Source organism: Numida meleagris, chromosome 4, assembly GCF_002078875.1.
Source record: "Numida meleagris isolate 19003 breed g44 Domestic line chromosome 4, NumMel1.0, whole genome shotgun sequence".
Lineage (NCBI taxonomy): Eukaryota > Metazoa > Chordata > Aves > Galliformes > Numididae > Numida > Numida meleagris.
The window spans coordinates 56,119,817-56,137,582 of NC_034412.1; the positions used below are offsets into that span (position 1 = coordinate 56,119,817).

A 17,766-nucleotide genomic window follows, 5' to 3' on the forward strand; every position below is an offset into this window, starting at 1 on the left:
AAAAGCTTACATGCATATATTTTGAAAAGTTGACTGGCAATGAAATTGTGCCTTTGTCGGCAAAACCAGGAACACCACGACAACGAAAAAGAAGCTTCCTTGAACTATGACAGCTCCTCGGTGATGTAAGGCGGAACGGGGAGCCGTGACACTCGGAACAGCCGTGTTGCTTAGGTCACCTAGGCCAGGCTCTGCTCCTGTGACTGAAATTGCATTTCGAAGTTTCAGTCCCAGGAAGCAGAAATATCATTCGTTTCACAGAGCAACACCAACAGAGGGTGTAAAAGCAGCCCATACACTCTCAAGAATATTGGAAATACAGAAACCACGCAGGCCCAGCATACAGGCAATGCAATAAGAGTCATGCGGGCTGCAGGCAGGGATGTGCCACCTGCGGGTCCCAGAGCCACAGCAGCACCGCAGCACCAGCCCCGGGCACGCTCGGGGACCCGGCGAGCACCGCGGATGGCGGCAGGGCTGGGCAGGAGGCCCGGCAGGAGGCCCGGCTGCAGCGCCCGCGGCCGCCCGCCCCAGGGGACCAAGGCGGCTCCGCAGAAGGCCGCGGGGCTCCGCGCCCAGGCCCGACCCGCACCGCTGGCCCGCCCCACCGCCCCCGGGCGCTTCCCCGGGGCTCGCCCGCCGCCACCCCTTTGTTCTGCGGCCCTCTCCCGGCCCTACCTCCAGGATGTCCTCCAGCACGTAGGCCTCCATCGCGGCGCCCGCCACCTCCGCCCGCCCTCAGCGCCCGGCCATGCCCCGCCGCCCGCCGCTGCCACCCCCCGCGCTGACGGACACGGAGGGTCCGCCGGCCGCCCGGCAGCAGCACGCTCGCTTCCCCCTCCCCCCCCTCGCTGTCAGCGCGGAACAGGAAATGGACTGTTCCACCCTGCGCGCGGCGGGCGCCTACCACACGAGCGCGGGGGGGAGGAGGCGGCCCGGGGCTTCCCCGCTCGTCCCCGGCACCTCAGTGGGCACGCGAGTGTGTCAGGAGGGCTCGGAGGAGAAATCCGCGCCGAACCAGCTGCTTTCCGTGTGTTTTCTAACGAATTTTAACGTCCTTCCCCAGCTGGGCGGCTCGCTTTCCTCCCTTCGGCTCTGCAACCCTCCGGACAAGTACAATGGGTCTATAAAAGTCATAAAAATAAAGTTATCTGACCCTCCCAGCGCTCCCAAGGCCTCGACCGACAGACCCAGCCCAAGCAACCGGCAGCAGCAGCTCTGCTCCCCCTGCCCGGAGCATGGTTAGGTGTTAGGAGGAAGTTCCTCACTGAAGGCGATGAGGTGCCGGCACAGGCTGCCCAGAGCTGTGCATGCCCCATCCCTGGAGGTGCCCAGGGCCAGGCTGGATGGGGCCCTGGGCAGCCTCAACCGGTGGGCAGCAACCAGCCCACGGCAGGGGTTGGGATGGGTGGGCTTTGAGGTCCCCTCCAACACAAGCCACTCTACGGTTCTATGATTCTACCCAATACCTTACTGAACGCTTGCTTGCACTTTGCCTGTTTAGCCAGTCAAATTTCCACTCAGAAGTACTACACTAGAAGAGGTAAGCCACAAATCCAGTTCATTGGCCTTCGGCCTGCTGTTCAGCCAGCTCACAACACTAAAGATGTAGTCACATTAAATGACAACAACCTTCAGGAAGCTAACTGAGGACAACAGAGGTACCAATATTTTCTGTAGACTTCAGCACAGTTAATTTCTACAGTGATTTTGCAGAGAATACTGCCCTTCATGCCATCCCACTAAACTTGGCTGGGCACGAGCACGTAGAACAGCAAAAGCTCAGCAATCTACACTTAGATAGCCAAAAAGATGCCCACAAGTGAGCTGCCTTCAGGGATATGAATCATACAGACATGCACCTATCCCAGTCTACTTTCCATAGGAAACTCTTGTCCATGCAAAGGATCACGGGTTCCTCTCACGTAGTGCTCTTCAGTTGGCATTTCTGAGAGCCTCGGCCCCTACAACCAGTCCTGTGTACGGGGCATCCCATCAGTTACACATAACATTAGACAGGTCACAAAGCTAGCCCTTCCAACTTAAAGTATTCCTTTATAAAAATAAAACAAGAACCCCACAAACCTCCCACATAACAACAGTCACGTCTCAAAAGAACAGTTAGTCATCTTCCAAGCATTGGAAAGAATGAACAGACACCTTATATCACACCCAGGAAAAAAAAACAGAACAGCATAGTGCTAAAATTAAGATACTATGCATATCACAACACTGAAAATATTTTCAAATGGAAAGTCAGAGCAGCAGAGAACAGAAAAAAAGGTGCCTGTTCCACACAAGATATGGAAAAGCAGTACTTTTCCCACTTTTTATAGAATGAGTGCAAGATTTCGCAGGAGAAACAAGTTCACCTCGAGAGATGAGCCGCATCCAGCCCACTTGGGAGACAACAGCTATCTGCAACAACAGCACTTCCTTTACGAAACCATAACCAGAAGAATAGCCCAAAGCTTCCCAAGTTTTTACACCGTAAGAAACAAACGGGACCAGTGCTACTGGGAACAACAAAGAACACAGCAAACTCACCAGCAGACATTCCACTGAAAGCAAGTTATGCTCATCATTTGTTTGCTTTCACACTCTGAATGCCAATACTGGAAAGTACTCCTGCTCCCACATCCTCTCCTCTCTCCAAGCCCAGCACTGTACCCATTACCAGCAGCCCTCACAAGAAGCCTGCTTTTATTAAATGACAACCTCCACATCACTTAGTACATCCAACTCATTTACGGAGTGGAATACCGAATTCCAGAAAACTATATATTCCCAATACTATGTACTGTATGCATATATATATATGCATACACACACACACACCCAAAACTGCATATTCCCAATACTTGAAACTTTGCAGCACCAAGAGACCCTCAGTAAAACCACGGCTTTGACACAACCTTCCATTCTGTTCTTGCAGGAAAGGAAGATACGACAGGTGGGGGTGGGGAAGTTATTTACGTGTCCAAATTATTTTTTTCCTCTGTTGAAAACCCAAAAGTCACATAATTCACAGGTCAGGAAACATATCTTCAAGTTACACAAAGGTGAACACAGATCCATTTTTTCTTCACTTTCAAATCTAGCTCTATCAAATCACTCCTTCCTGGTGTTTTTGGAAAAAAAAAAAGTGTAAAACATCTCAGCTTCTGTTAAAACCTTATCATGTTTATTTTCCCTTGCTAGGAAGGGAATGATCTAGTCAGTATCCCCACCTATTGCCATCTACTACTAAAAAAAAAAATAAATCTTTCTTCTCCAAAAGTGGTACCTTAAAGCAACTGTCCAGGTTGCACACATCCATCACGGTGTCTTATTACAGTTCCCCACATTCCGTAAGTCTAAGCCAGAAAAAAGTCCTTATGTTCCCCTACACAGACGGTAGAAGAGTAAACATTGGAAGCACAGCTTGAGCAGACAAGTTTATCACAGCACTGCTTAAAAAAAAATGGGAAAGAAATTCTATTAAAAGCTGTGCTCAAGTGAAGACGACCAAAATGCATCTTGAGATAGCAGTAGGCAGCGAAAGCCAAAGGCTGGGACACGTACAAAAAAATGTTGGTTTACTCTGTGCTATGTTCCCCCTACAGCACCGGTAACTAAAACTAAGGGTAAAGCACATGATTTGACTAAAAGGAGAGTAAAAGCATTTGAAGAAACACCGTTGTTCACACACAGTGAAGGACAGAATAAAGCTACAAATACTAAAGAGCTGGTGTACAACTTTGAAGAAGAAAAATTTGTCTCCTATCAGGCATGCCACCACTAATTTTGAACTGGCACCAGTCAGATTATGTCACCCTGAAACACAAGCATTTGAACAATTGATCCGAGACAGATTCTGGCACACAGAAATGTAAGCACTTAAACAATCGATCGGACAATTCCCACTCTTATATCACAAAAGCACATTGTTATCTCTTTACAGCTGATCAAGCAGTACTGGTCACCAACTGTCCCAAAGCATATAAACACCATTTTTGTGCATTTTCAGAGTCAGAGCTCAAAGTTGGTTGTGTAAACTGCGTCTCACACAGATGCTTACATCTTATTCAGTAGAAACACAAGCTACATTCATTATCTGAAAACAAACAAACAAAAAATCACAATTTTGAGCAGAGAGGGAGAGGCAAGAAGCCTACCTCAACTGGGAGACCTGCTAATGAATATGCAATTTTGAGACACTACAATTATCTACCACCTAATGTATAATCTCCTTTTTTGAGTAACGATATTCCCACCCATGTTCACTTTGCTGGATTGTGCCAAGGTTTTTGAATCTGCTCTAACAGGAGAAATACTTTTTCAAAACCCTCTACAAATAAGTCAGAACAGAACCCTTCCCAAACAGACCCTCATAAGCGTACACACCACACCAGATAAACTCACTACCTGATGAAGTTGCACTAATATTTATCTACCTTCAGCAACTCAACCCCTACCTGTGCATATACCTTTCATTACTCCATCACATCATTAAGTTAGATAACCATGAAGACACTAACCATGTTCTTCACCCTCTGCTACTTCTGAGTGTGACACAGAAGCATGACTTTTTCTTCGCAGTAGTTTGCACTGGTTATCTCTTGGTGCATTTTTAAGGCCTCTCATTCCTGCACCAAAAAAATAAATAAATAAACCCACTTTTAAAATTTGTCTCCCTAGATGGATTCACCAAACTCCTACTCTTGATCCCCAGAGCTTACTGATTGCATAACGTTACGTCAGTTTAAATCCAAACTTCAGGGACCTTCTGAAGTCAGGACTCTCATCTACTTTTACTCTTCTCCCATAGTATGTTCTTGCCTTTTTCCCCTTTACCTCTTGCAGCAATCAACATCCTTCAGGTGAGCGCTTTAGCAATTTCAAACTAAGATCTATCTTCCTTTAAGTTTTATTTGGGAGGAACGAGGACTTAACTTGATATAATCTACATTTTATTTTCTATTTATCCCCCATTGTTATAATTCAGTGTTTCTCTCTCGGAATTTCAGCCTCTTCTGTCAAAAACGTGGCAAAGCATTCATTTAGTTTTACTACCACAAGATGATCCTTGCTGCTCGTCCTCATCTGCCATAACTCAGCTTGCTAACCCTCACAGAAGAAACCACTTGTTTTTGCTCCTGAAACAACCATACAACTTTTTTTTTTTTTTCACTGTCCCAAGATTCTTTACAGCTTTAACACTAAGCTTCCTCCCCAGACAGACCTTTATTTTCTATCCAGCACATTCTTTACTTCTTCTAGGATAACAAGGCACCCAAGGCCCTAATTCCACACCACACGTTTTCTATTCATTTAGCTTTACTCATTTTAGTAAGCGTATAGAGCTAGAAAGGATTAAGTCCTGTTCTATAAAGGGTCTCAATTTGGTATTCCTGAGACCTACTTTTTCCACAACTCCAAAGAAACTAGTAGCTTTGAAAGGTGTCTGTACTCAATACCTACAAGAGTAAAGATAAACATCCTCTTTTTATGTCAATTTAAAAGGCTGCATACAAGAAAAAAAAAGTTTAAAATTTTGACTGCTGAGAACAGATTCAGATGTTTATGACGTGCCTGATGGAGTAAAGCTGCTCCACTCCTTCAGACACTCCTCCTCCTCAGATCTCACCTCCTTTAGAAGCAGCAGCAAGCTAGCAAAATATACTTGGCAGCTGGCATGAACTATAAGGATCTGGTACGATCAGGGACCGTGACGACTCCATATCCAGACAACCTTTTCAAAATAGGTATTACTGTCTCCTCTAAGGAATAGTTGAGGGACTTCAGTATTCGTACTGCGGTACAATTACGTATAAGGCATCTCATTCAAGGGTCAGTAAAAAGGCAATCACTGCCACAGTTGAAAAAAGTTAGCAAAAACAATACCGGGAGTGCAAGGAAAACTATCACGATTGACCAACAGCACATACAAGCTCAAAAGCAGAAGCTTAGAGCGCTTTTTCCAGGAACTTCAAGACAAGGGATGTCAGCAGCTCGCTCTGCCTAAAGAGAAATTGCAGCGCTCAAGACAAGGTGCATAAGTTAATACTTCCAAATTCTATCAGCAGCTTCTATCGAGAGATTCTTACATCAGAAATCTCTGACCAGAAAGTAGTCACGCAGCGTAAAACGCATTTCTGAAAGCAGCATTTGCCTCTGCCTGAATCAAATGAATATCGAGATGGAGTTTTACAGTCTAGTAAGTAAGCAGCGTACTGCACTGCACACAGCGATGCAAATCCTGCTGATCGGCTGAGAACGCTCTTCCCCAGCAAGTGCTTACATCAGCCCCACCACTTTGAATTTCAATTCTGCAATGCAAATCTAAGCATGGGAGAAGGAGGGGGAAAAAAAAGCTCTATTGATACATAGTATTGCCTTGAAGAGCCAAGTCAGAACTTAAAAAGCAATTGTGTCAAGACAATTTTTATTTTTTATTTTATTTTTTATTTCTGCAGCTCTATCTTTCTTTATAAGCAAACTAGTCCAGTGAGCTTTTTTTCTCCTAAGAACTGCCCCTACACCTTTGCTGTAAAGGAAATGCCCAATACAAGTTAAAATTCAATTGACACAAAGCTATGAAAGCAAGAGAATATTACATATTTCAAAGTGCATTTTAGAAGTGTTTTCCATGAGTAGTTCAACATTACTGACGGAAATGTTTGTCTAATGGGGGTCTTCTAAAGGAGAACCTCCTCTCTAATTCTCCCCTTCAAGCAGTCCATGGTTTTACTAGGTAATAACACTATGTTTCAAGTCTTAAGTGCAAGGACTTTCAACTCGCCTAAGAAGTCTGCTTTTGGGCTAAACACAACTGAGATTCAGAGACTACACCAATTTGTGACAGGAGAGATTCTTCTTCAAACAAATTATAGCTTCTTTCCCATTTGTCATGACATACAGGGAACAGGGAAGCTTTGCACAATTTAAATGGCATTTGTAGAGCCTCTAAGCAAAGAAAGTTTCTCACATAATGAAGTACAAGCTAACAACATTAATACTAGTGCCCCTTGAATGCTAAGATAAGTACTAACTCAAGACATCTTAACATCAGCCTGTGAGAAATCAGAGCACAAGGTTGAAATGGTCCTCTTTTAACATACACCAAGCATGTGCAATCTATTCTACGCGCACACAGGAGAATGTCTGCTTTAGAAGCTGGTCCTTAATTCCACTTGGTTAATACTAGCACACAAGCCCCCAGATACAGAGGCTCTCTTATAACTGCTGTGACACCATACATTTTGACCTTGACAAATTATAATGTAGAGCTCAGTAACCATAAACAGGACTGAACATAACATGTAGGAGACTAGTTCCTTATTCCCAGTTCTTTAATCATTAAACTTTATGAAAACACATTAGTACTTGGTTAATGTTTTCAATTATTCTTGTCTCATTCTCCCCCCCCCCCACCAAAAAAAACTGACATAAAAATCTAAAGCAGTTTTTACAGATAACAGTGGTCAGCCACTGGAATTTCCTGAAGAGTTCAAGTGCAAATCCATTCCCCACAGACAGTCAGGAAAACCTTCACACAGAGGAACTCATTTTCAATGTCTAAGTTCCCCCCTCCTTTCCAAGCAGCCAAGTCCACAATTCTCTTTGATGTACAACCATCCAGGTAACCAAACACTGATATGATTGTTTCCCTGAAAAATTCAAGATCCACTGGATCAGAATCTTCCTGTCTCCAATTCTTCAACTGTAAACCAAAGAAATTTTCTAACAGTTCTACACTTCAGCAAGGTGTTAGTAAACCAGGTTCAAATTCCTTTTTATCACATTTCCACACTTATCCTAACCATTAGGAAAATGAGCAGAACCCATAATATCATAGTTTCTTTTGGAAAGCTTCCAAAGGGCAGTTGCTTGGCTGGCATCTTCAAGTTCAGGGATTGACCTGTGTATTAGAGCTACTCCATTTATCAATATCAATATCAAGCATGAAATTTAACAGACGGCAGACTGGTAAAAAAGAAAAAAAGGCTGAAGGAGTACAGAAACCAGATAAGAACAATGAGAGACTCCTATGTTGACTATAATGCAGCTGCTCACTTCTTGTTTCATCTGAAGCTGCTTGAAAGGTCAAGAAATACTGAGAACCTGACAGCAGAACTCAGGGCATTTACCATCAGAACAGTCAAACTGGTTGCCAGGTTGAAATCCTTCTGGCTGAACACTGCTCACTCACTGGACTTCAGGACCTCCTGATGACCATTTCTCAAATCTTCAGGAAAAAAAAAGCCATTCAGTTTATCTCAGATCACTGAAAGAAATGCACAACAGTAAAGTCACAAACATCTGCCCTTCTCAGTACAAGATGAACTGACAATTAGGAGCTGGATTTTAGCTGAAGACTCACTCTAAACGTTTTCAAGAGTACAAAAAAAAAATCTTCAGGTCTTAACTCAGTTAGAAACACTCACTGCACTGACAACGAAGTTCCCTTTCAACCAGCCAGAAGAGATCTCACTCCCCCCACCTGCATTCAAATCAAATAATTCATAGAGAGCCTAAAGTAAATACCTTACTAGGACTTCATTGAATAAGTAAGTGCTTTAGAAGTTACTAGAGGTTAAACAGAACATCCACTGCCTGCTATCACAAATGTTCTAAAAAAAAAAAAAACACTTTAAATACTTCCCAAACTACGCTTTTCTGCACCATACGTTACTCAAGTTATTCCTACAAACAACATATTCCTGTGGTTTGGAAAGACCACATACCATCTCTGGATCACAGTGAAAACCACCACTAAGAACACCTGCCATTCCTGAAAGCATGTTTATCTCACATGTAGAAATAGTTTAAATACAATTATTTGAGAGTACTGTTGCTCTTATTTCAAGTCTAACTCACTCAAGGAAGTGCCTATTAGGTGGTAGTGCTCCATATGCATCTTCAAAGCCAGTTACAGCAATCAAGTTAGTGAAGCCAAATGTACCTGCCAGTAAACTCAGGTCTAGGCCATAAGCTCCCTTAACCAAGCAAGGCTGGGACAGAGCAGCATGCAGCATCCCAACACACAGAAGGAATTAGCATCTCTATTAAGCTTGCAGAACAAACTTGTCACTCAGCAGAGCTGTTGCACCAAGGCGCAGCTGGTGAAGAGCAGCCAGCCCCACACACACGAGCAAGGCAGGCCCTGAGCTGACACAACACCTTGGGTCCAGACTCCAAAGGAAAAACAAGCAGAACTCTTCACAGCTATTTCCCTTTTCCCTTCATACCCACAATAGCACCTTTAGACAGACTGCAGACCAGTGATCTGCTGCAAAGAGAGCTGGCAGAACTGACGCCATTTAAATGTACGGTTGGTTATAGCTCAGAGGAAGATTCCCCACTAGTGGCAGAGGTAAGATGTTAGATCAACTCATCCCATTATGCCATATCGTATCATAAAGATGTTTGGAGAAGCCAGCTTTGGTGTAGATACACATATTGAAAAACCCACCTCAAAGACACAAGTAGATTTAGAGTGAGTTTACACACAAGTTGAGAAGCACAACCTCTTCCCATACGTGCAGGGTTCAGAAAAGCCCTTTTGGATGTTTACGTGCTAAACTTTGCTACTATATTTATCACTGAGAAGATCCTTCATCAAGCTGATGCTTCACAAAAATACCGGCATGCTGTTATGCTAATTTTCACTTCTGTTAGTGACTGAGATGGACAGAGGCATATGTTCACCTATCCAGCAGACTGCTAAGTTGAAAGTAAGTGCTCCTCCTCTTAAAATTCAGTTGGTTATTTGTAGCGCAGTTACTGTACTCATCCCAATCTTGCTTTGCGTCCATCTTATACTGGTCAGTGTACAAAGTGCCTCGTCGGCTGCATTCCGCTAAGTGACACAAAAGCAGCAATGGTTACACTTAAAACAGGCAGCAAGGTTTTAACGCAACACTACTTCCATCCTCTCTTTTGATCTATCCTTAACACGCTGCTTTCAAGAACTGTAAGGAACACCAGAGGATAAAAATATGTCAGTGCTGATTTTATCTCAAGCTTTTAAGTTTCAAAGCTGGAAGAAAAAAAAAATTCTTTGCCATTTATCTTTCCAGGACTCTGCCAGCCACTTTCAAACACAAAATCCAAAGGAACTGTGAAGAGGATTGCTTTGCCCTTTAATATTAGAATTCTCACAGATCCGTAGCATTTTCAGCAACTCCGCTCCTCAAAGACAATGCAAGTGTTTCTTTGACAGGCATTTAAATGACTAGTTTCACCAGAAGAGGCAGTCCTCAGCCCTCCTCCCCATCCAAGTTCCCGGCTCTTCCTTTCGGGCTCTTTGCTGCGTCAGCACAAGCTCCTGCGCCCCTGCCTGATAAACTGGATCGAGGACCCATCAGCTGCAAGCGTGCTTTTTCTGCGGCTCAGGTTTTTAAATGAGATCACTTCCCAAGCTGCTGGGAGAAGCAATGGCTGCTTTTGTTTCCTCCTTCCCAACAGCGAGCTCACTGCAAACCTGACTCCCCTGACTTCAGTGGGATCAGTGCCCACGCTGACACTCGGCGCTTCAGAAAGAAGCTAAGTCATGTCGGGCGTTCTGATATTCAACTTCATTAAAGCATTGTTCACCATTCCACGGAGGAGAACAATTCACACCTGCAGAACCAGCTAAGAAGGAAACATTCCACTGGCAAAACACTTCAGGACAAGATGAACAAAAGGAAAAATCTGCCTGAAGTTTTTATACGGCAAAGCTCGGGTACAGCAAAACATGCGACTCACTGAATGCCTTACAGACACCACAGGTACTGGGGACCTCCACTTCTCACTAAATAAACTGTTTTGTTCTATTCTTGTGTATGGGAAAAACTGGGAGGATAGAAAAGACCTTCCTCCTCTTATCTCTGAGTCACTCCCTGCCACAGAGAGGATTCAGATGTTCTCTGCCTGCTGAAGCTGCGCTCCACAAAACAGTCCTTGCAAAGGCTTGGGAGTTCTGGGATTTTGGGGAAGGTGGGAAACCCGAGCCCGAATCAAAGGCAGCCTCCTTGGTAAAGTCTTGATACTGTATAAAATGCCTTTAATTTGAACCAAAGGAAAACAATAATAATCAGGACGTGAACTTAACACATGGGCACTTAACTTTTTGACTCTTTCAAGCTGAACTCGAGGAGAACGGAGGCCAAAACTACAAACATTTCATCATACTAAACACACCAAATGTCTTTCAAGCTCTATGTTTTAGCATCTTAACAGCTGCGTACTTGGACGAGCTACCCACGCTAATGATTAACACCACAACAACCTAACTCAAGCTAAGATACTGGAGCGGAGTAGGAAATAAAAAGCCCAGGTTAATTTCAGCTTATTTTCTAGAATATGCCAATCGACTTTTAAGACTTGAGGGTCTAGGTAAAAAACTGTAGAGTAGAAGAACCTGTGCATAAAACAGTAATTTATATTTGTCAAAAGTACCTTTGGGTGATGCATACATAATCACTGCACTTACAACACTCGACCTAGAAGAAAACAGTGCAAGCACCAACAAAGATATATTTAGGACATGCTTGGTCTCATGCCTGATTTTCAGTCTGGTATACAGTAGTTACTTAGTATGAAAATAAGGTGACAGAACAGTTAAACACCTGTACATGGCTTCTGCTCTTCAGACAACTATGAGTATATGATTCCATACAGGGTGAAAAAATGCGGCTGACGAACATTCAGAGTACCAAGACAAACTCTCCGTGTACCCATTAGCACAAAGCACTGACTGCTTAGTGAAAACTGAATAGAAATGCTGCCCTTAGATGCTCAATTACACACACATTTTTTTCCCTTCACATATTTCTGCCAATATAGCACAAAGACTGTACGAGGGTCACCAGAAATCACTCCTCAACACCAAGACCTATACATTCATCAGTAAGGCTGTTAAGCATCCTTACCCAAACCATCTGCTAGCATTACATCTTTCCCTACCCAAGCATTCATTTTTCTTTCAAAGCATCAAAACTTTTTCTGAGGATAGCAATGTTGATAAGAAAGAGCTGCAGAAGCTCTGTGGATGCAGCACACCTTTAAGATGCTGCCTCAGCTTAGTCACCCGAAGTGCCATAGCATCCAAGAACCAAAAGCTCATCATCACTTTAGAAAAAACACGCTGCCTACCAATGCAGCCATGGGTCCTGCCTCAAGTGACTTAAAACAAAAATATGCGAGCTGTGGGCTTTTTTCTACTTTACTCAAAGTTGTGATGGCTTATGTCCTTACCACTGGAAAAGAGAACCTCCTGATCTATCCAGGATCTGCAGCATTGATCTTTCGATTCCAAAATAAAGCTTCCAAAAAAAATTCATTTGAGATAGGTACTAACAGTTTTGTTTCCAAAATAGAGATGAAGAAAACAAACATATCTAATCCAGTTTGACTTCAGAGCTGACAGATGAGGAGATCCGCTCACATCTCAGCCGCATCTCTTCCAGATAAGCCATTCTCTATGAAGGACTAAACTGCTAACTTAAAACACGGGCGTTCGGCTCCAGCCTGCAGACAGGAGTTCTATTTTCCACAGAAGCATCTGAGGGAATAAACAAGCTCAATCGGTTCCACCAACATCTAACTCCACCTCCTACAGCAGTCGTTTTATGCACAGGGCTTCTTTTTTAGACCCAGACAGTCACTAACAATTTAGATAGAGGTCTTCTAAGATTTATTTACATATGCACTAGCCATAATCAGACATCATTTATTAACTCAGCATACCTAGAACCTTTCCCAGGCAATATGAAGGCACCACTAAACCTTGCTTGCAACCTTAGCCCCTAACAGTACACTCATTCCCTTCACTAGCATGTGAAACCTACCAGCTTTACTCCTTCAGCAAGGGGGCATATGTCAGACAGCGTTTGCACAGTGAGGTAACAGCTGAAGGTTGCTTAGCCAGGAATGGTAACACCAGCCAAAACACAATTCCCATTTTTCAGACTGACTTTATGGGAACTTACTCTGTCAGACAGTATGGAAGGGATGGTTTACTACTACTCCTTCCCGGGGTTAGTTACAGCAGATTCCACTACTCTGAGACTCTACTGCAGGATTCTACTGCACCAACAGCTCTACCAGCCCTGATACTTCAGGGATTTTTTAGGAAATTCCTTTACTCCCAGGAATCTGTGATTCTACTCATCTTCAGAGTAACAGCAGTACAGAGAATGCAACCAACAGCAGTCAAGCAAGATGTACTGGCTCTTCTGCATCTCTGCAGAAGCCAAAGCCTCTCATTCCAGGAGTCGAATTAAGACAGGATAAAAAAGATTAAGAAAATAAATGTTATGTTTGAAATAAACTGCTTATTCTGACACTTTGATGTACTATAATTGTGTGCCTGTAACGATCTTGAAGTCACACCAATAAGCTCAAATTTTCAGATCAGCACCTTACATCTGAAGCTAAAATAAGCTGTTTGGAGAAGCTTCCTCCACGTGAAGGGATTTTAGCAAACTGGGGGTGTTTTGCTGTTTTATTTACTTCTTACTTCAATTACTAATTCAATTGCAGCTGAAAAGACAAGATTCAACTTGTATTTACAGAAGCTACAAGGCCAAAGTGAAAACAAAAATGCTTCATAAACAGCTGAGAATTCTCAAAAACATCCTTTGTGTAGGGCAGAGCTTTCAGGTATACCCAACACTATTGAACACTATGTTTAAGAAAGTAGATTCGTAGAAGCCATCTGAGAATGCAGCACTGAACTAGACCTACTGCCGGGGGGTGGAAGAGAGAAGGAGATAACCACACACGGCTCCAAAATTGATCTACATCTGCTTATCATGAGACTCTTTGATCGTGGGAAAGGCTGAATTGACACCATTGTAAAATGGGCATGATGTTAAAGAAAAAAATGACCAACTTCAGTGCCAGCAGCAAACATCCTGTGTAAGTTAAAAGATCAACTTGTGTGCAAACTTTATATTACACAATTAAACTTTTGTGTTTAGTAAGAAACGTCCTAATGCATTTTACTCTTTACTGAAATGTTTAGCAAAACTGGTACATAAGAGAACACTTTGAAGATGCCTGGCTGTTTACCTGCTTTACCTGAACCCGTTCAGAGGAACTGCTAAAACGTGTTTTTATTTAAAAAGATAACAAATACAGAAGTAGGCAACCAACTTGAATATTCAAAATCCTTACAACATATGTCAGCCTTCACTCACCTGATCTGCCCCCTTCCCCATTATTTTTGTACTCAAACCCCTACAATCTTACAACAACTCAGAAGACAGACCTCGGACTTGGTCCAAGGCACAAGAAATGTGACAGGCATTTTTCTGTGCATGTTTCGTATATTTACATATTTACATATCAGCAGAGCCAAGTCAGGATGCAATGTCAGGCTTAAGAATAGAGTTTTCTGTGACACTCCTCGCAGAATTCTAACTTCAGACACGCTCCCTCAGCTCACTCTTAAACACCGAAAAGGGTCCACCGATGAGATTTTCCACACGTAACCACATCTGCGCAATTTTTGCCTGAACGCACAGACCTGTGGCAAGTTGTCACCCAATCAAGGAGTTACTGCAGTCCACTTCCACATTACAACTCCTTAAACAAGCCCGTGAGGCTGCCCCTCTGAAAACAGAATCCTTTCGCTGGCCGTACATGCGACCATTCACCAAGTGAGGGCAGAACTCCGCCAGGAAGCATGCAAGTTGACCTCCTCTGGTGCGTCACTTCTCCCGTTACTTTCCTCCCACCCTAAGACTTCTCTTCCCGCATGCTGAGATTAACCACTGGATAGGGAAAAGGCCACTTGCCATTTACAGGCAATACTGGACCGTGCTACCTAAAGTGTTTTTTTTTTTGACAAACAGCACTTTGCTGCAATTTCAGAAAGCAAGCTTAGAGGTTGCCACCAACACTATAATAGGAGTTCATTAAGTTGCTGGTATGAAATCTTAATTTAACCTCTCCCAGAGCTAGCGCCTATGCTTCCACACTGAGATCTGAGTTTAGAAACAGACCGAGATGAAAACATCTGATTATAACTTTTTATTCCATCCCATTAGCTCAGCAACAACTGAGCCAAAACAATGTCTTTTCACTCATGGGGTTTTTGTGATTTAGAGTCTGCCAGGTTTCCAATTATAGCTCCTTTGACTTGTTGCTACCGTACTCCCCATTTTTAAAACCCATTTCATTAACGGTGAAACCTACAAGTACTTCAGCACAGAGATTAGAGAAACCGTAATATATTAAGTATGAGAACAGCAAAAAAAAAAATAGCCCAAGAAACTGCCCCAAGTTCACACAGAAAATGAACAGAGTCGTTGGGAGGGAACATCAACAAATGCAGTGCTTCCACAATAGTTTCCATTTACAGCAAAACCATAAACTTTGATTTGGTTTCATTTCATGTGCCTTCCAGATCGCCAGCAGTCGGAAGACAGCAATCCAACTGCTGAAAGCCACATAAGCAATGCACATCAAGTTAAGTCTGAAGTGAAATAAATAAAATGAAAAGCCTCCTACCAAAAAGATCCCAAGCAGGAGCACTTTAAAAAAGAAAGAAAGAAAGCTTTTAAAAGCCAAAATTAAACATCAAGTTGCTTTCAGACAAGGAAAACTCCCATTTGCTGAGCACACATTTCCTCCCCAGGAGCTGCTGGGAACTACTTTGAAGTTAGATCCTCCGCTCCATTACCCAGGCCATCCTCATGCTCATGTACCTAAAAACTGTGTTTTCAGCTGTGCATATTCTATGCTACATCAGTCCATCTTGAAGTCAGTAGGAGAAAGAAGACGACAACCAGAACAAAAAAAAACCAACTTGATTGACCAAGAATTAATATTAATTAAGAAGATACCATACAGCTCCTCATGTGACCTGGACTTAATATGCTCTGCTTGTTGTTCACTAGCGCCTGCTTAGTATTTAAAGCCAGGCCACCCAGCCTGGGAAAGCCTTGATTTACCTGCATACCATGACTAGGATGAAACAATCAGGGAAGCTTCCAGATGCCAAAGCTACTTCCCCAGCTATCGATACCTACAACTTCTGGAAATTAAGTCAAAAAAAAAAAAGTATTGCTCTGCTACCTCATGATATTTTAATGATAATTCGCTTTTTCATCTCTGTACACCACTCTCAGCCATATTAAATAGGTACCTCCGGCTACATAAGGCACAGCATGCAAGCGAAGGCTCACATCAGCTACGACTACGCATACTTCTGCTATCTTCACCCTTCTTGCCGTGCCATCCACAATGCCTCTGGAAAACCATCTGTAAAAGAAGCCACTTCAATGAATGGCTACAGATACAAAACAACCTATGATTTTGCCAGTAAGTTTCCCCTTACGCAAACTCTGTTGAACACTGCTGTCCCATACAGCTGATCTCAATGCTGAGCTATCAACCAACACTCTCCTGTGGCACGAGATAGCCCCCATCCATTCACCACGCATCATGCAAAACCCAATGGACCCCGTCAAAGAACAACCAAGCATCCAGACATCCGTAGGATTGCTAGATCTCAGCTGTAATATTTCTGTACGTGACTATGGCTGCCTAAGTTTTACATTTCAAAAGCTTCTACCAACAGGACGCTCACTTTCCCAAAAACAGGTACTGCAAAAACAAAACGCAGAACATAATTACTAGTTAACTGAGCATGAACCACAGGTAGTGAGGCTCTTCCCCTAGCAAGCGGATGAAAAGTTTCTCACATCAACTTTTTTCCCCCCTAGCAAAAGCCATCACTAGCATAGCCAAGCCCTTCCTTAGCCCTATCAGATGCTTACTTCCCTTTCTTCTTGCTCATTTTAACTCCTAAGTCAAAGGAAGAAAACGCCATTAAAAAAAAAAATCAATGATAAAAAAAACTTAGAAATAAATATTCAAAGAAAAACTTAAAGAATTTGGGACTGCTTGCTTGGAGGACACTGTTAACAAAAAAAACACACAAAAAAAAGAGACTGCTCAGTTGAAATGTTACAGAATCGAAGCTGCTCAGCACAGCAGCTCTGTGTGGCCGCCTATGCAAATAAGAGAGGGGCGCGGGTCTTCATTCGCCTCTTCCAGCAATACCTACCTGAAACGACCACATTAAATGACAGCAAGTTGCCAGCGCTTCCTTGGGCTCCTTTCAGTGTTACGTTTACACGGTGGCTGCTGCCAGCTTCGGAGAATTCTCTGGACGAGAGCGAAACGCCCAGAGCTCTCGAGCAGCCTTTGCCCTCGCTGCAAACCCACCTGCACGCCTTCGGGCCGATCCATTCCCGGGTCCCCGCGCCGCCCGCCCCCCCGGGCCGCAGCTCTCCCTCTCCACCCGGCTCCCACGGACACAAAGCGGAGCGCCGCGGGGCTCCCCGACCTCCCCTCCCTCCTCCCCACGCATCCCGGGGCCGCCCCCGCGCCTTTCCCCGGCGCGATCAGAGCCGGGCCGCCGCTCCCGCCCGCCACGAGGCCGGCGCGGTGCTGCCCCCTTCCTGCCCTCGCGGCGGGGCCCCGCGGGAGCCGTTACGAAAGCGGAGCGCCGAGGCCGGCCCCGCGCCCCTCTCCCCGCCCGCCGTACCTCGGAGACCTCCTCTTCTTCCTCCTCCTCCTCATCCTCCTCTTCCTCCTCCTCCTCGCTGCCGTTGTTGCTGCTCTCGCTGCCGCCGCCGCCGCTCTCGCTGCTGCTAGCCGGCCGGCCGGCCCGCCCGCCGCGTTTCGCCTTGCCCGGCGCCTTCTTCTTCAGCAGCAGGTCGCACACCCGCACCAGCCCCCGAGGCGCCGCCGCCGCCGCCCCGGCCGAGCACGACGGCAGCG

At 44.3% G+C, this 17,766-nt stretch overlaps 1 protein-coding gene across 8 annotated transcripts in view; it reads right to left on the reverse strand.

Annotated features, from left to right (window-relative positions):
* Positions 1-17,247, reverse strand: part of ANKRD17 (ankyrin repeat domain 17) — an 80,864-nt gene extending 63,617 nt beyond the window's left edge. For 4 of the 8 annotated variants that reach the window (XM_021397053.1, XM_021397051.1, XM_021397059.1 and 1 more), the window contains exon 1: positions 679-812. In XM_021397053.1, coding sequence (XP_021252728.1) covers positions 679-711 — 33 coding nt within the window. In that variant the 5' untranslated portion in view covers positions 712-812. Of the gene's footprint in view, positions 1-678; positions 813-4,520; positions 4,541-8,132; positions 8,153-17,047; positions 17,178-17,208 lie in introns of those variants that run through there. The other 4 variants (XM_021397054.1, XM_021397055.1, XM_021397057.1 and 1 more) reach the window with 4 other exon arrangements.